Here is a 15,249-nt window from a genome sequence, read left to right on the forward strand (position 1 = left end):
GGTCTTCTGTGTCCCCCAAGGAAAGAGCGAGAAAGAGATTTTACTGGTAAGTTATACAAAAATCTCGTTTTTTTTTATTTCACCTCCATTTTCCTTTTACTCTTGTACAGGGCTGGCCAACCTGCGGCTCTCCAGCTGTTGTAAAACTACAATTCCCACCATGCACTGCTGTAGGCTGTCTGGGCATGCTGGGAGTTGTAGTTTTGCAAAAGCTGGAGAGCTGCAGGTTGGCCATCCCTGCTCTTGTAGAACACCTTAAGGGTTAACAAAGTTAATTTATGTTGGCTTTCTATTACGTAAGCCCTTTATAACTGCATTCATGCTTAACCCCTTCACGACTGCAATCTGTATATATACGTGATAGCTGCACATACCCCGTGCAGCTACCACGTATATATACGTTCTGGCAGCTCTTTAATCCAAGCGCTGCAAAGCGCTTGGAATAAAGCTTCTGCCCCTGCCCTGTATGCTGTCACGGACAGCATACAGTGCAGTAATGCCGGCAAGGGACCAATCAGAGTGGCCCCTTGCCGACAATCGATCCGATTGGTTAGTCTGTGCAGACTAACTAATCGGATCGCTGTGTGAAAAAAATGCCGGTTTCAGGCTCTGATCTGCGGTCTGCAGATCAGAGCCTGAAATCGGTAATGTGTCCTGAAGCCCCCGTGCCCCCGATCTGTGCCCCGTTCTTGTCCTGCCCCCCCCGATGCGGTCCGCCCCCTCCTGCCCCGACCTGCGCCCCCTTGTCCATCATCTTCTCCTGCTACTTCCTCCCGATGCGGTCCGCCCCTTCCTGCAGCCCCTTCCTGTAAATAATGAAATGCTGCCCCCCTCTCCTCTCCCCAGTTTCCAGCGATGCCCCGTCCCCTGCCCCCGATGCGGTCCCCCTTCTGTGTGTGATGGCGGCGGCTCCATTCCTGAGCCGCCGCCATCAGCAGCGTGTGTCAGCTCTATGCTGACACTGCTGTAACCCCATAGATGCCGCTACTGCGGCATCCATAGGGTTAATAGAGGGAGAGGGCTCCCTCTCTCTCAACCATCAGGGCTGCTGCGATCGCAGCGCCCGATGGTTGCCATGGCAACCGGACGCTTTGCAAAGGCGTCCGGTTGCCATGGTATAGGCGTCCAGTGCTGCCACCTACAGGCATCTGATTGTATTATACTTTGCAATGCAAGAGCATTGCAAAGTATAGTACAATCATCAGCCCCACTGGATCTTCAAGATCCAAGAGGGAACTGATAAAAAAAAAAAAAAAAAGTGAAAATAATAAAAGTAAAAATAAATAAATAAAAATGTAAAAAATAAATTTCCTTTTCCTATAAAAAAACAAAACAAAAAAAAAAACACATATTAGGTGTCACCGCGTCCGTAACGACCATCTCTATAAATATATCACATCATCAACACCGTCCAATAAACACCATAAAAAATAAAAACGGTGTAAAAAAATAAGCCATTTTTGTCACCTTACATCACAAAAAGTGCAACACCAAGCGATCAAAAAAGGCGTATATACCCCAAAATAGTACCAATCAAACCGTTACCTAATCCCGCAAAAAATTAGCCCATATTTAAGACAATCGCCCAAAAAATAAAAAGCTATGGCTCTCAGACTATGGAGACACTAAAACATCATTTTTTTGGTTTCAGAAATGCTATTATTGTGTAAAACTTAAATAAATAAGAAAAGGTATACATATTGGGTATTGCCACGTCCGTAACGATCTGCTCTATAAAACTGTCACATGACCTAACCCCTCAGATGAACGCTGTAAAAAAAAATAAAAAAAAAATATTCCAAAACAGCCAATTTTTGGCCACCTTGTCCCATAAAGTGTAATAATGAATGATCAAAAAAATTTATGTACCCAAAAATGGTACCAATAAAAACCTCAACTCTTTCTGCAAAAAATGAGCCCCTGCACAAGACGATCGGTAGAAAAATAAAAAACATACGGCGTTCAGAAAACCAATCCAGCAAAATCTGCCTTCCAAAAACCGTATGGCATTCCTTTCCTTCTGCACCCTGCCGTGTGCCCGTACAGCAGTTTACGACCACATGTGGGGTGTTTCTGTAAACCGCAGAATCAGAGTAATAAATATTTAATTTTGTTTGGCTGTTAACCCTTAATGTGTTAAAGAAAAAAAATTAATAAAATAGAAAATCTGCTAAAAAAGTGAAATCTAGAAATTTCATCTCCATTTTCCTTTAATTCTTGTGGAACACCTAAAGGGTTAATAACGCTTGTAAAATTGGTTTTAAGTAACTTGAGGGGTGTAGTTTCCATAATTGGGTCATTTATGGGGGTATACACTATGTAAGCCCCACAAAGTGACTTCAGACCTGAACAAGTCCTTAAAAAGTGGGTTTTGGAAATTTTCTTAAAAATTTTAAGAATTGCTTCTAAACTTCTAAGCCTTGTAATGTCCTAAAAAAATAAAATAACATTTCCAAAATGATGCCAACATAAAGTAGACATATGGGGAATGTTATGTAATAAATATTTTATGAGGTATCACTTTCTGTTTTCGAAGCAGAGAAATTGAAGTTTAGAAAATTGCAAATTTTTACAATTTTTTGGTAAATATGGGATTTTTTCATAAATAAAGGTGATATATATTGACTCAAATTTATGACTGTCATGAAGTACAATGTGTCACGAGAAAACAATCTCAGAATGGCGTGGATAAGTAAAAGTGTTCCAAAGCTATTACCACATAAAGTGACGCATGTCAGATTTGTAAATTTTGACCTGGACATTGGGGCATCAATGACCCTTGGTCATGAAAGGGTTAATGACTAGTGTTGAGCGAAGTTATGAAAACTTCAAGACGGCTGCTTTGCCGAATTTCCTAAACAAATTTGCTTTGTGACAAATTAATTTGTCAGTAGCGGGTGCAATAATGGGCAACGGGCTCTTTAATCAAGATGGCCGTGGCGGTCGCTTTGTGCTCAAGTAGATGAGACTTAAAAAAAAAAAAATATATATATATATATATATATATATATATATATATATATATATATATATATATATATATATATATATATATATATATATATATAATATATATTTTGAAAAAATTCTGTTTTCTAAATTTGAATCTCTCTGCTTTTAAGACCGATCGTGATGCCTCATAAAATATTAATTAAAGGGTTTCTACCACCAGATTTGGTCCTATTTAGCTGACTGACACTAGCGATGTGTCAGCAGTCCATAAGTGTTCTTACTTATCATCTGTCTGCTGCTGTTCACCTTAAAAACGTACTTTTATAGATATGCTAATGAGCCTCTAGGTGCTATGTGGGCTCCGTCCACTAACCATTTCAGCCGCCCATTGCATCCCTCCAGCCCGCCCCGCTCCTGTTGATTGACGTGAAACTTCTCAGTATCTCGTACCAATTCCCGCGCCGGCTTCCTCACTGCACCTGCGTCAACTACGTTACAGTGAGGAAGGCGGCATTCACTCACTGAGCCTGCGCCGAATACAGAAGCGCGGGAATTGTTTTATTTATTTTTTATATTTTTTTTGGGCCAGTTCAGTTCTGAAGTCACTTTGTGGGGCTTACATAATAGAACCAACCCATAAATGATCCCATTTTAGAAACGATACCCCTCAAACTATTCAAAACTGGTTTTAGAAATGTTGTTAACCTTTTAGGTATTCCATAGGAATTAAAGCAGAATAGAGGTAAAATTTCAGATTTTACCTGGAGCACATCAAGGGTTAACAACAAAACAAACCTCCAATATTTATTACCAGGGCTGTGGAGTCGGTAGATAAATGCTCCGACTCCTCAGTTTTTTGTACTTCCGACTCCGACTCCCCGACTCCTCTGTATTTAATATGCGAATGTATTTTATACATTCCTTGAAGGAAAGAAAGAAGTTCTTCTAAGCTCTTCTAGCACAGAGAGGTAGTTGGGCAGAAGCTGCTGCCTTCTCCTTTGTGTGCTGATCTTCTGCTGAAGACAGGGCAGTGGGAGGATCCAAGAAGGGACATTTATTTTAAAACATGATTTCCCTAGAAGAATCCCATAGTCATGTTTAAAGTTTAAGATAACATTCTGAGTTTACACGTTTTATAGCCTTAGCTGAATGACCGCAGTTTTTCCAATGGTTTACAGCAGGGATGTCAACTCGTGGCCCTCCAGCTGTTGCAAAACTACAACTCCCATCATGCCTGGGCATACTACAGCTATCAGGGAATGATGGGAGTTGTAGTTTTGCAACATCTGGAGGGCCATGAGTTTGACATCCATGGTTTACAGCTTCAGTCTTGAACTATTGACCCTCCATTCCCTTCACTTATACAAGTGTCTCTAGTCCTGCAAAACACATATTTACTTAATCCCTTATCAGTGAGAGGCGAGGTAAACCATGGGCATTGTGTTCCCTGTAACATCAGAACACAACACAATGGAAAGTATATGTATTGCCACTCCTAATTGTGCATTGCGTGCCATATAGTAAAGCATATGAAAAGCATGCTTCTTCACATCACTGAACGCGTTTGTTTTGCGGTTATGCGAGGCACTGCATGCATTGGCCTTTATTCTTACAGTAGAGAAGTCATTAATTATAACTGTTTATGAATTCGGACATTTAAACTTGCTTTTTTATTTTTTTATTCCAATTTAAATTTAGTAGGAGTCGGTTCATTTTTTTCCGACTCCAGGTACCCAAAATTGACTCCGACTCCACAGCCCTGTTTATTACCTTGATTCTGCAGTTTTCCGAAACTCCCCATATGTGGTCTTATACCGCTGCTTGGGCACACTGCAGGGCACAGAAAGCAAGTAGCGCCATATGGTTTTTGGAGGGCAGATTTTGCTGGAATGGTCTTTGGGCACCATGTTGCATTTGAAGAGACCCTGAGGTAAACCCCCACCCTCCAAAACAAAAAGTGACCACATTTTGTAAACTACACCACGCAAGAAATTTTTAAGGGGTGTAGTGAGCACTTAACTCAACAGGTGTTTTATAGAATTTTTAATACTTGGGTGTGAAAATGAAAAATTATAATATATAATTTATTTTTATTTATTTTTTTCAAGAAAATGGTGCTTCAGGCCCAAACTTTCTCTTTCACAAAAGATAACAGGAGAATATCCCCCCACAATTTTCTACTGGATACAGTAACGCCCCAATTGTGGTTGTAAACTGTTATTTGAGGATACGCCAGGGCTCAGAAGGGAAGGAGTGGCATCTGGATTTTCTAACCTGGAATTTTCTGTCATGGTTTTTAAGAGCGATAACTTTTTTTTTATTTTTTTTTATACAGTTTACTTGATGCGTTAGATCATGTGATATTTTTATAGATCCGGTCATTGTGGATGCAAGATACCAAATATGTCTAGTGTGGGTTGTGTGTTTATTTATTTTATTTAAAGGGCTTCTGTCACTCCACTAAATTCATTATTTTTTTTTTTTGGTCTCCCTACAATCCTTATGCTGCGATTTCTTAATATATATAGCTATTACACTGTTTGGTTCAGTAGTTCTATCAAAAAACTGACTTTTATATTATGCAAATTACCTCTCTAGCAGCAGGTAGGGCGGCTACCTGCTGCTAGCAGCCGCATCCTCCATTCATAATGACGCCCCCTCCTCATGTTGATTGACAGGGCCAGCGGACGCGCTCGTCCTCTGACTGGCCCTGTCTGCGTTTTAAATCTCGCGCCGGTCTTCAGTTGGCGCAGGCGCACTCAGAGGAGGACGCTCGCTCGGCCGCTCCATCCTCAGTGCGCCTGCGCCGGGTGTACATGTGACGTCATCGGCACAGGCGCGCTGAGGATGGAGCGGCTGAGCGAGCGTCGTCCTCTGAGTGCGCCTGCGCCAACTGAAGACCGGCGCGAGATTTAAAACGCAGACAGGGCCAGTCAGAGGACGAGCGCGTCCGCTGGCCCTGTCAATCAACATGAGGAGGGGGCGTCATTATGAATGGAGGATGCGGCTGCTAGCAGCAGGTAGCCGCCCTACCTGCTGCTAGAGAGGTAATTTGCATAATATAAAAGTCAGTTTTTTGATAGAACTACTGAACCAAACAGTGTAATAGCTATATATATTATGAAATCGCAGCATAAGGATTGTAGGGAGACCAAAAAAAAAAATGAGTTTAGTGGAGTGACAGAAGCCCTTTAAATTTTTTTTTAATTTTTATGTTTTACACAATAAAAACACTTTTTAGAAAAAAAAAAAATATCATGTTTTCAACCTAACTTTGCACACTTGTTTGTCACATACCCAAATAGGTTGCTTGTGCTTTGTTAACCAAACCCCCGTAAACCCCACTTTTTGTCATAGACTTTCATTGGAAAATTGTAAACTTTTGCCACTCGTACAGCTCTGAAGTTAAACTCGCCAAACTTGGGTCACTTAGTCATGGGGTCAACCTGAAAATTTCTGTAACATTTTGGGGACTCTAAAAAGTGGGAGCAGCCAATCAGATTTTCCCTATTGACTTCAATGAGAAAATTTTAAATTGCTGTCATTCTCACAGTATTTAAGCCAGAATACCCAAACTTGGCACCGTGGGTGACTGCGGTTAAAATTTATTTTAAAAAAAGTGGGCGGAGTCTACAACGGCAAATCAAATTTCAGCCATTTGTTTTGAACGGGAAAATGTAAAACTGACTCTGCTCTTAGATTGTTAATGGCAGGGTCCTGAAACTTGGCACAGTTGGTCACTGGAGGACTGGGATTAAAATTCTGAAAAGTCGGCGGGGCCAAAGGCCAAAAACAACAAATCAAATTGATTGATTTAATTTTAAATGGGAAAAACGAAAAATGCTGCCATTCTCACATTATCGATGTCACAGACCTCAAATATCAGAAACGGGAACGTGGTCATTGGGTGTTTCCACTTCAAGGTTAGAAAGTGGGCGGAGCCACCAACAAATTTCACTCATTGATTTTTCAATAGAAAACAATAAAACTGCTGCCATTTTTACACGTTAAATGCCATAATTCCCAAACCTTAAAGTGTTAGTCACTGGGTGACTGTGGTTCACAATTAGGAAAAAAAAGGGGTAGGGTAACAACAGCCAATCAGATTTCAGCCTTTGACCTTTAATGAAAAGCAGATACTGCTGCTATTATCACAGTTTAAATGCCAAGTGTCCCAAATGTAGCACAATTTCTCACTGGGTGATTGCGGTCAAAATTTAGGAAAAGTGGGTGGAGCCTAAAACAGCCAATCGGATTTCACCTATTGACTTCAATGTAAAAATACTGCCATTCTCACAGTTTTAAAGCCAGAGGCCCCAATCGTGGCACAGACCATGACTGGGTGACTGGGCATAAAATGTGGAAAACTGGACGGAGCTTAAAACGGCCAATCAAATATTACCTAGTGCTATTCAATGGGATTATTTAAATTGCTGCAGGGTCTTCAAACTTGGTACATTCGGTTAGGGTCCATTCACACGTCCGTTTCTTTCCTGATCTGTTCCGTATTTTGTGGAACAGATCTGGACCCATTCATTTTCAATGGGTCCTGAAAAAAATGTTTTTCAGGACCCATTGAAAATGAATGGGTACAGATCTGGTCCAGATCTGTTAGGCAAAAAACTGAACAGATCAGGAAATAAACAACGGACGTGTGAATGGACCCTAACTGGGTGACGGGAATTCAAATTTAAAATGTGGGCGGAGCCACAAACAACAAATTTAGATTTTCCCTATTGACTTCAATGAGAAAATGTAAAAAGCTGTTATTTTTACAATATGAAAGCCAGAGTCCCCAAACTAGCACCATGGGTCAGTGGGTTAGTGTGGTTAGAATTTAGGAAAAGTTGGTGGAGCCTTTAACAGCCAATCGCATTTCATATGGGAAAATTTAAATTACAGCCGCTCTTTGACTGTTAATGGCAGGGTCCTCAAATTTGGCATAGTCAGTCATTGGGTGACTTGGGTTCAAATTTAAAAAAGTGGGTGGAGTCACAAACAGCCATTTAGATTTCAAGCCAACATCCTGTGTGGTGTGTGTTTTTTTTTTTTTTTTTTTTGAAACTACACCATCTAGTTTGCTATTGAAGTGGCATGTGTCAGCAGTGTAATCACTTGGGCATATTGTGTTGTGCAGTTTGCGTTTTAGACAAAAAAAAAAAAAAATGTTTAAAGATGTGTTTCTTAGACTTAATTAACATCAGTAAAATTAACTCTGCATCTTAGTGACTTATTTTGTTTCTCTGTGGGGATTTTATATAGGATTACCTATTCCATAAAGGAGTCTTCATCGTCATTTCATCGGGTGTCTAACAGGAGGAGAAGTGCTTATTCAGATACTGAAGCAATTAGTGATGGACCAGTGGAGCACAATGAGAGTAAGTAGTGTGTGCGTGTGGTTATTTTATTACATTTTTATTTTTATTTTTTTTTTAATCTTGCTTACCTTCCGGCTCCCCACTCCTTCCCCTCCAGGCCTGCGATGCTCCGCTGGGCTCCCTAGCTGTAAACCTCCAGTTTAACATCCCCACAGCCAATCGCTGGCAGTATCAGGGACGGGATCTCCTTGCGTCATGTGACAATCTGTCATGACTTAAGGGGAGCCAGTCACCACCACAGGCCTGGAGGAAGAGGAGTGGTGAGTCGGCACAGGTAGGTAAGCTTCTCTTTACAGGTACGGCTAAGTTTTGGGGGGGGGGGGGGGGGGTTGCCAACCCTCTTTCCCCCCCCCCCCCCTATTCTTGCACAACCCCTTTTTAAGCAGTTTTGTAAATGGTATTAATTAACATAACTATGTTTTTCTTGTTATAACCAATGTATAAATTGCCACAGGGCCTTTGCATTGCCCACGGGTCAGAATGAATGGTGGATTTCCTTCAGCAAGCAGTGCTGAAGACGGCAAGATGAAGTCAAATAATCCGTCTGAAGCCGATGATTCTCCTGCCTCGGTCTCTTCCTGAAGCTTGAGACAAGAGCTTTAGGTGTTAATGTACTTTGTAAAAGTCCTGCTATGCAATGGCAGCTGGTGTCAGACTTTCATGACCTAGAAACGTTTGTCGGACCTTTTTAGATGGATTTCGCTGCACTTTATATAATACTGTAGAGCAAACTTTGACGTGAGTTTTATCTTTGTACAGTAATATTTGCAAAAGTATTTTCCTACTAACCCTTCACAGTCTGAATGTGCATTCTTGATTAAGCAGCCGTACAATGCATAGAATATGCAATTGCTATTCTTTTTTTCTTTTACCATGCATAAAACTGACAGGTTAGACCAAGTGCTTTATAGACTAGTGATCTACTAAGACTTGAAAGCCAAAACCATTGGATTTACAGGACCCTCTTCTGCAGTTTCCTTTTCTACATCTTCTTGCCCTATAGAAGTATGTGGGTACTATATATCTGGATACCTAACTTATTTTTTTCTTCTTCAGAATTATGATGCCAAATTTATGGCAAAACACGGTGTGATATTTTTGGAAGGCTTTGTATGCAAGGCATATGGCTATTCAGCTTAACAATAAACCCAGCAAATGATAAGGGCGAAATACACCTTTAAAATCATTTGGTTGGCCTCTGCGCTGACCTCATTCTTAGGCCTCATGCACACGACCGTTCTGATCCTCATCCGAGCCGCGGTTTTTGTCCGCATCCGTTGCTCCATTACGTAGCCCCGCAAAAAAAAATATATAACCTGTCCTGTTCTTGTCTGTTTTGTGGACAAGAATAGGCATTTCTACAATTGGCCCGCCAGTTCCTTTGCTGAAGGCACACGGGTGGCTTAAGTGTTTTGGACTCCCAAAAAACGGAACTGTCGTGTGCATGAGGCCTTAGGCTTAGTGTGCGCTCCGTGGCTGTATTGCGGACTGCATTTGCGTATCCGCAATACACGGGCACCGTTTCGTGGGCATTCCGCATCACTGATGCGGACCCATTTACTCCAGTGGGTCTGCAAATCCGGAGATGCGGAACGGAAGCACTACTGAGTGCTTCCGTGGGGTTTCGTCCCGTACTTCCATTCTTCAAAAAGATAGGATTCGTTCTATCTTTTTGCGGAACGGCTGGATTGCGGACCCAATAAAGTGAATAGATCCGCTGCAGCTACCCCACGGTGGGTGTTCATGCATTGCGGCCCTCCGCACGGCCACGGGGCACACACGTTCGTCTGCAAGAGGCCTTACGCTGTTTTTGGTGTCTATGCCTGGAATAGTATGTACGGTAACTGTATCCCGTACAGTTAAGTCAGTTGCCCATTGACTCCCATGTAAAAACATGTGTACTGTAACTATGCTTTTCATCACAGCAAGATAAGTATGCCAAAAGGACACTATATTGGCCTGCATCAGCCCCAGTGTAGGATCCTGGTGTATACACTGAGTAGAATGTAAAGCCAAGATCTGAACCTAGATGTCAAACACGTCATTCAGAGACTTCTTTCAGCCCCTGTCAGTCATGACTAACTATTGAAGGTGCAGAAATAGTAGTGGCACTGGGTCCCTAAGGGAGTCCATGGCCTTTCTGCCACATAAGAGGACAGATGTACAATCGATGATGGTCAGAGGATCCTGTTTCAGGGTTTGCATGAGGTCCCAGGTCAAGTTATGCCTTTTAAAATAAAGGACATCTAGAAACATTCGGTGCATAGAAGTGTTCTGAGATTTGATAGGTCTCCAGCCAGCTCACTTCAGCAAATGGCATTTATTATGTAGAGAAAGGCAATACAAGGCACTTACTAATGTATTGTGATTGGCCATATTGCCTCCTTTGCTGGTTGGATTCATTTTTCCATCACATTATACACTGTTCGTATCCAGGGGTTACGACCACCCTGCAATCCATCAGCCGTGGTCGTGCTTGCACACTGTAGGAAAAGGTTCCGGCCTCTCTGGGTGGCCAGGACCTTGGGAGCATGCAGTGGCTCCCTTCGCGACCTCCTCATATCTTTGCTGCAGAGGTGGTCATAACCCCTGGATGCAAGCAGTGTATAATGTGATGGAAAAGTGAATGAAGCCAGCAAAGGTGGCAACATGGGTGATAACAATACATTAGTAAGTGTCTGGTATTAACGTTGTCTACATGATAAATGCCATCTGCTGAAGCTGAAATGAGACAACCGCTTAAGGGGTCGGGGAGATCAATGGACTATCTGGGCAGCCTGTGGTTCTCCAGCCATTGTGACGCTACAACTCCTAGCTTATAGGAGTTCTTGTCTCTGCAAAGTAATGTAATAATATAATATGCCAGTATTACAATAGCACGATAAGGAAAATTCTCAGTTTTCATTGTGGTCACCATAGCATCCATAGTGACGATCGGCTGGTCACCTGGGAGTACCCGCTGCAAGTGGCTAAACGCTTCCCTGCAGGTAAAATGCAATATTACAGTCAAAGGCAACCATGTCTAAGGCTTGTATTAGACCCGCAGATGTTGTGCAGAGAACTATTATCGCTAGCGACCAGAAATATGCATTCCACTACACAGTTGTCACTGTATATTACATGAAAGCCTACTTTCACACTGGTGTTTTGTCTTTCCGTTTGAGATCCGTTCAGGGCTCTCACTAGCGGTCCAAAACGGATCAGTTTTGCCCTAATGCATTCTGAATGGAAAAGGATTCGCTCAGAATGCATCAGTTCAGGCTCCATTCCGCTCTGCAGCGTTTTGCTGACCACTTGATGAAACTGAGCCAAACGGATCCGTCCTGGCACACAATGTAAGTCAATGGGACGGATCCGGTTTCTTTGGCACAATAGAAAACGCATTCGTGTCCCATTGACTTTCAGTGGAGTTCATGACTGATCCTCCTTGGCTATGTTCCAGATAATACAAACGGATTCATTCATGACAGATGCATGCGGTTGTATTATTCTAGCAGATCCATGACGGATCCGCCCAAAACGAGAGTGCAAATGTAACCTATTCACATCACCGTTCAGCCTTAAACGGGGCAGGAGAACGGAAAGGAAGGATTTGGCACATAACTGAGTCAAACGGAGCCCACTGGCTCCATAGACTATAATGGGGTCTGTTTTGTCTCCGCTCCAAAATCTTCTTCTGAGCAGAAACGGATCCCATTATAGTCTGTTGGGTTCTTTTAGGCTCCGTTTGGCTCAGTTATGTGCCGAATCCGTCCTTTCCGTTTTCCTGCCCCTAAACGGAGCAGGAGAACGGATAGGCTGGACGGTGATGTGAACGAAGCCTTAGGCCTAGTTCACTTTTTTTTTTTGTGTTCCGTATACGGAACCATTCATTGCAATGGTTCCGCATTAAAAACAGAATGTGTTCCGTAAGCTTTCTGTTCCGTTGAAAGATAGAACATGTCCTATATTTGGCAACAAATCACGTTCCGTGGCTCCATTCAAGTCAATGGGTCCGCAAAAAAAAAAAAAAAAACGGAACACATACTGAAATGCATCCGTATATCTTATCCGTTCCGTTTTTGCTGAACCATCTATTGAAAATGTTATGCCCAGCTCAATTTTTTCTATGTAATTACTGTATACGGCATACGGAAACACAACGGATCAGTGAAAAACGGACCGCAAAAAAACTATAAAAGCCATACGATCGTGTGAACTAGGCCTTAAGCTGCTTGCTAATGAAGATGGGCTTCAGGTGGAATGGTGGAACTCCTTTATGACATGGAGTCTATGTGATCTGTAAGGGAGTAGATGACTTCATATTCTACAAAGGAATGATTATTTTTATTTTTTAGCAGCATGGAAGATCATGATCAGTGAGTAACTGAACTTACACTGATTTTCATGCGTATCCGGATTGTTCAGTTTCGCAGACCGAACACAAAACCGCAGCTTGCAGGGGTATTGTGTCCGTTCAAAAAACTGAAAACAACGGACAAAATGGAAGCATTTTTGCCCCGGTTTTAAGATCCTCTGCCGGATCTCAAAACCGGAATACAAAATGCTCATGTGAAAACAGCCTTGGGTCTCTTCACACGAGTAAGTGGAATGCGTCAGGACCTGTTCAGGAAAATGATGGGTTTTATACACAAGTTGACTCAGTTTTGTCTGCGATTGTGTTCAGTGTTTCAGTTGTTTTACATGTGGATTATTTCCATATTGCGCGTGTTTTTTCACACAAGCCCCATTGACTTCTTTGGAGCTAGGAGTATATAATATGCTGGGATTTGTCCTGAACACGGAGATGATCGGTGCTACACAATGCTTGTGTACACAGACCCATTGAAATGAATGGGTCAGGATTCAGTCTGGATAGTGGGAGTTTTAGTTTAGCAGCAGCTAGAGTATCACAGGTTAGAGATCATGTAAAATATTCTACCCATGTAGGAAATATATAAACTATTATATATATATTTTTTTTAATCGGGAGTAGTGTGAATAGGAACTTTTATTCTGCTCCTGCAAGAAACTTTTAGGCAGAGCTTCACTGTGAAGTGCCCTCTGCATTGACCTGCTTCACAACCCCTCCCCTCTGTTCTGAGTGACAGCTGTGGTGGTCTTCTGGTTGAATGCTACAGCTGTCACTCAGAGCAGAGGAATTGTGAAGCATCTCACCGCAGTGCACATTTCACAGTGATGCTCTGCCACTAGTACAGTTGCAGAGTGCCCAGCTACACCACTGGCCACTACTACATCGTCAGGGTGGTTTAGGTGACTAATGCAGTCCTCTTTTTAGTACAATATCTGCCTTATCCGTGCAAGTGCCAGATCTCCTGCTGTTCTATTTCAGTGAACATAGATCACCATAGGGTTCAACTAAAGAAGGTTGAATACGACCGCCTACAGTGCTCCAGTGCTCCCCATGTTAATTTCTATAGGCCTGCAAGCAGCATCATAGATCTTAGCTCTTGGGACCTCTGTGAATATCACTAGGGGGTAACTTAACTCTGCTCTCAAACTCTGTTAAGTTTTTTTGTTTTTCACTTTCATAAAAATCTGCCCGTACAGCACTCTTCATGTTTTTTAACACAAGTGACCACTGAGTACACGAGCGACCCGGTGCACTGCTGTCTCCCAAGACATGAAAGCCGTTTACACTTTTTATATGTTTTAGTTCCTTGTTGCTCATTAGTATAACATGCACTGTTTCCAATTTTGTGATATTTAATAAAAAAAGTTGATGTTGTCTGCAAGAAGGTTATTGAACTGCTTCAACACAAATGCATTTTTGTAAGCCATGACGTTAATATCTGTATGTACAGCAAGCGTTTATACAAAAATGTTTTTTTTTTATATATATATATATATATATATAATGTGACTGCCATAATGTGCAAACATCTGTGCTTTTGAAGAAAAAGAAATATAATATAGGCCATGCGTCGGCTATACAAGGCATCGAACTATTGAACTTTTCTGGGGATCGCTGTCCAGCATGCTGCATACAGTACATTAATGCAATCAAGTGTTTAATGGGCATCTACGGATGAAACTGGCTGACCTGTTACATGTGCACTTGGAAGCTGAAGGCATCTGTGTTGGTCCCACATTCATATGTGCCCGTATTGCTGTGAAATTTGTATATATGCAAATGAGTGTCTAGGAGCAATGGGGGAGTTGCTGTTACACCGAGAGGCTCCGCTCTCTGCCATGGCCACTCCCTCAGCACTTTGACAGGTCCGGGTAGTTGCAAACATCATCTCGCCTTCTGTGCCCTGTCAAAGTGCAGAGGATGTGGCCGTTGCAGAGCCTCTAGGTCAGGCATGTCCAAACTGCGGCCCTCCAGCTGTAAGCTATCCAGGCATGCTGGGAGTTGTAGTTTTGCAACAGCTGGAGGGCCGCAGTTTGGACATGCCTGCTCTAGGTGTAATGGCAACGCCCCTGTTGCTCCTAGAGGCTCATTTGCATATATTAAACATTATTTTCTCAGCAATGCGGGCACATATAAACGTAGGACCAACAGATGCCTTCAGCTGCCAAGCGCACATGTAACACGTCAGCCAGTTTCTTAAGGACAAATCTCCTGACGCCCTTTAAGACAACTATGATGTTTCCCCCCCCCCCCCCCCCCCCCTCCAGCTGTTGCAAAACTACAACTCCCAGCATGCCCGAACAGCCTACAGGTATCAGCCTACAGCAGGGCATTGTGGGAGTTGTAGTTTTACAACAGCTGGAGGGCTGCAGTTTGAGGATGCCTGCTCTAGAATATACACTGTATAGAGTGAATAGATATTCAAAGATGTGTGGCCATAAAAATACTTATTCTCTACGACATGCAGGGCAAGTATACATCTGATAGATCCTAAGGCCGCGTGCTCATTATAGGCATGCCTGGGCAGGAGCACAATGCTGGGCAGATCAAACAGTGGGGCTCCCT

At 42.4% G+C, this 15,249-nt stretch overlaps 1 protein-coding gene across 3 annotated transcripts in view; it reads left to right on the forward strand.

Moving 5' to 3' along the window:
• The window catches only part of PLEKHA3 (pleckstrin homology domain containing A3), a 31,686-nt gene extending 21,807 nt beyond the window's left edge, over positions 1–9,879 (forward strand). For 2 of the 3 annotated variants that reach the window (XM_044304711.1, XM_044304712.1), the window contains exons 7-8: positions 8,215–8,330; positions 8,785–9,879. In XM_044304711.1, the coding sequence (XP_044160646.1) occupies positions 8,215–8,330; positions 8,785–8,912 (244 nt within the window). In that variant the 3' untranslated portion in view covers positions 8,913–9,879. Of the gene's footprint in view, positions 1–8,214; positions 8,331–8,427; positions 8,571–8,784 lie in introns of those variants that run through there. The other variant, XM_044304713.1, reaches the window with a different exon arrangement.
• The last annotated feature ends 5,370 nt before the right edge of the window (positions 9,880–15,249 follow it).

The sequence above is a fragment of the Bufo gargarizans genome, chromosome 8 (genome assembly GCF_014858855.1).
Source record: "Bufo gargarizans isolate SCDJY-AF-19 chromosome 8, ASM1485885v1, whole genome shotgun sequence".
Taxonomy (NCBI): domain Eukaryota; kingdom Metazoa; phylum Chordata; class Amphibia; order Anura; family Bufonidae; genus Bufo; species Bufo gargarizans.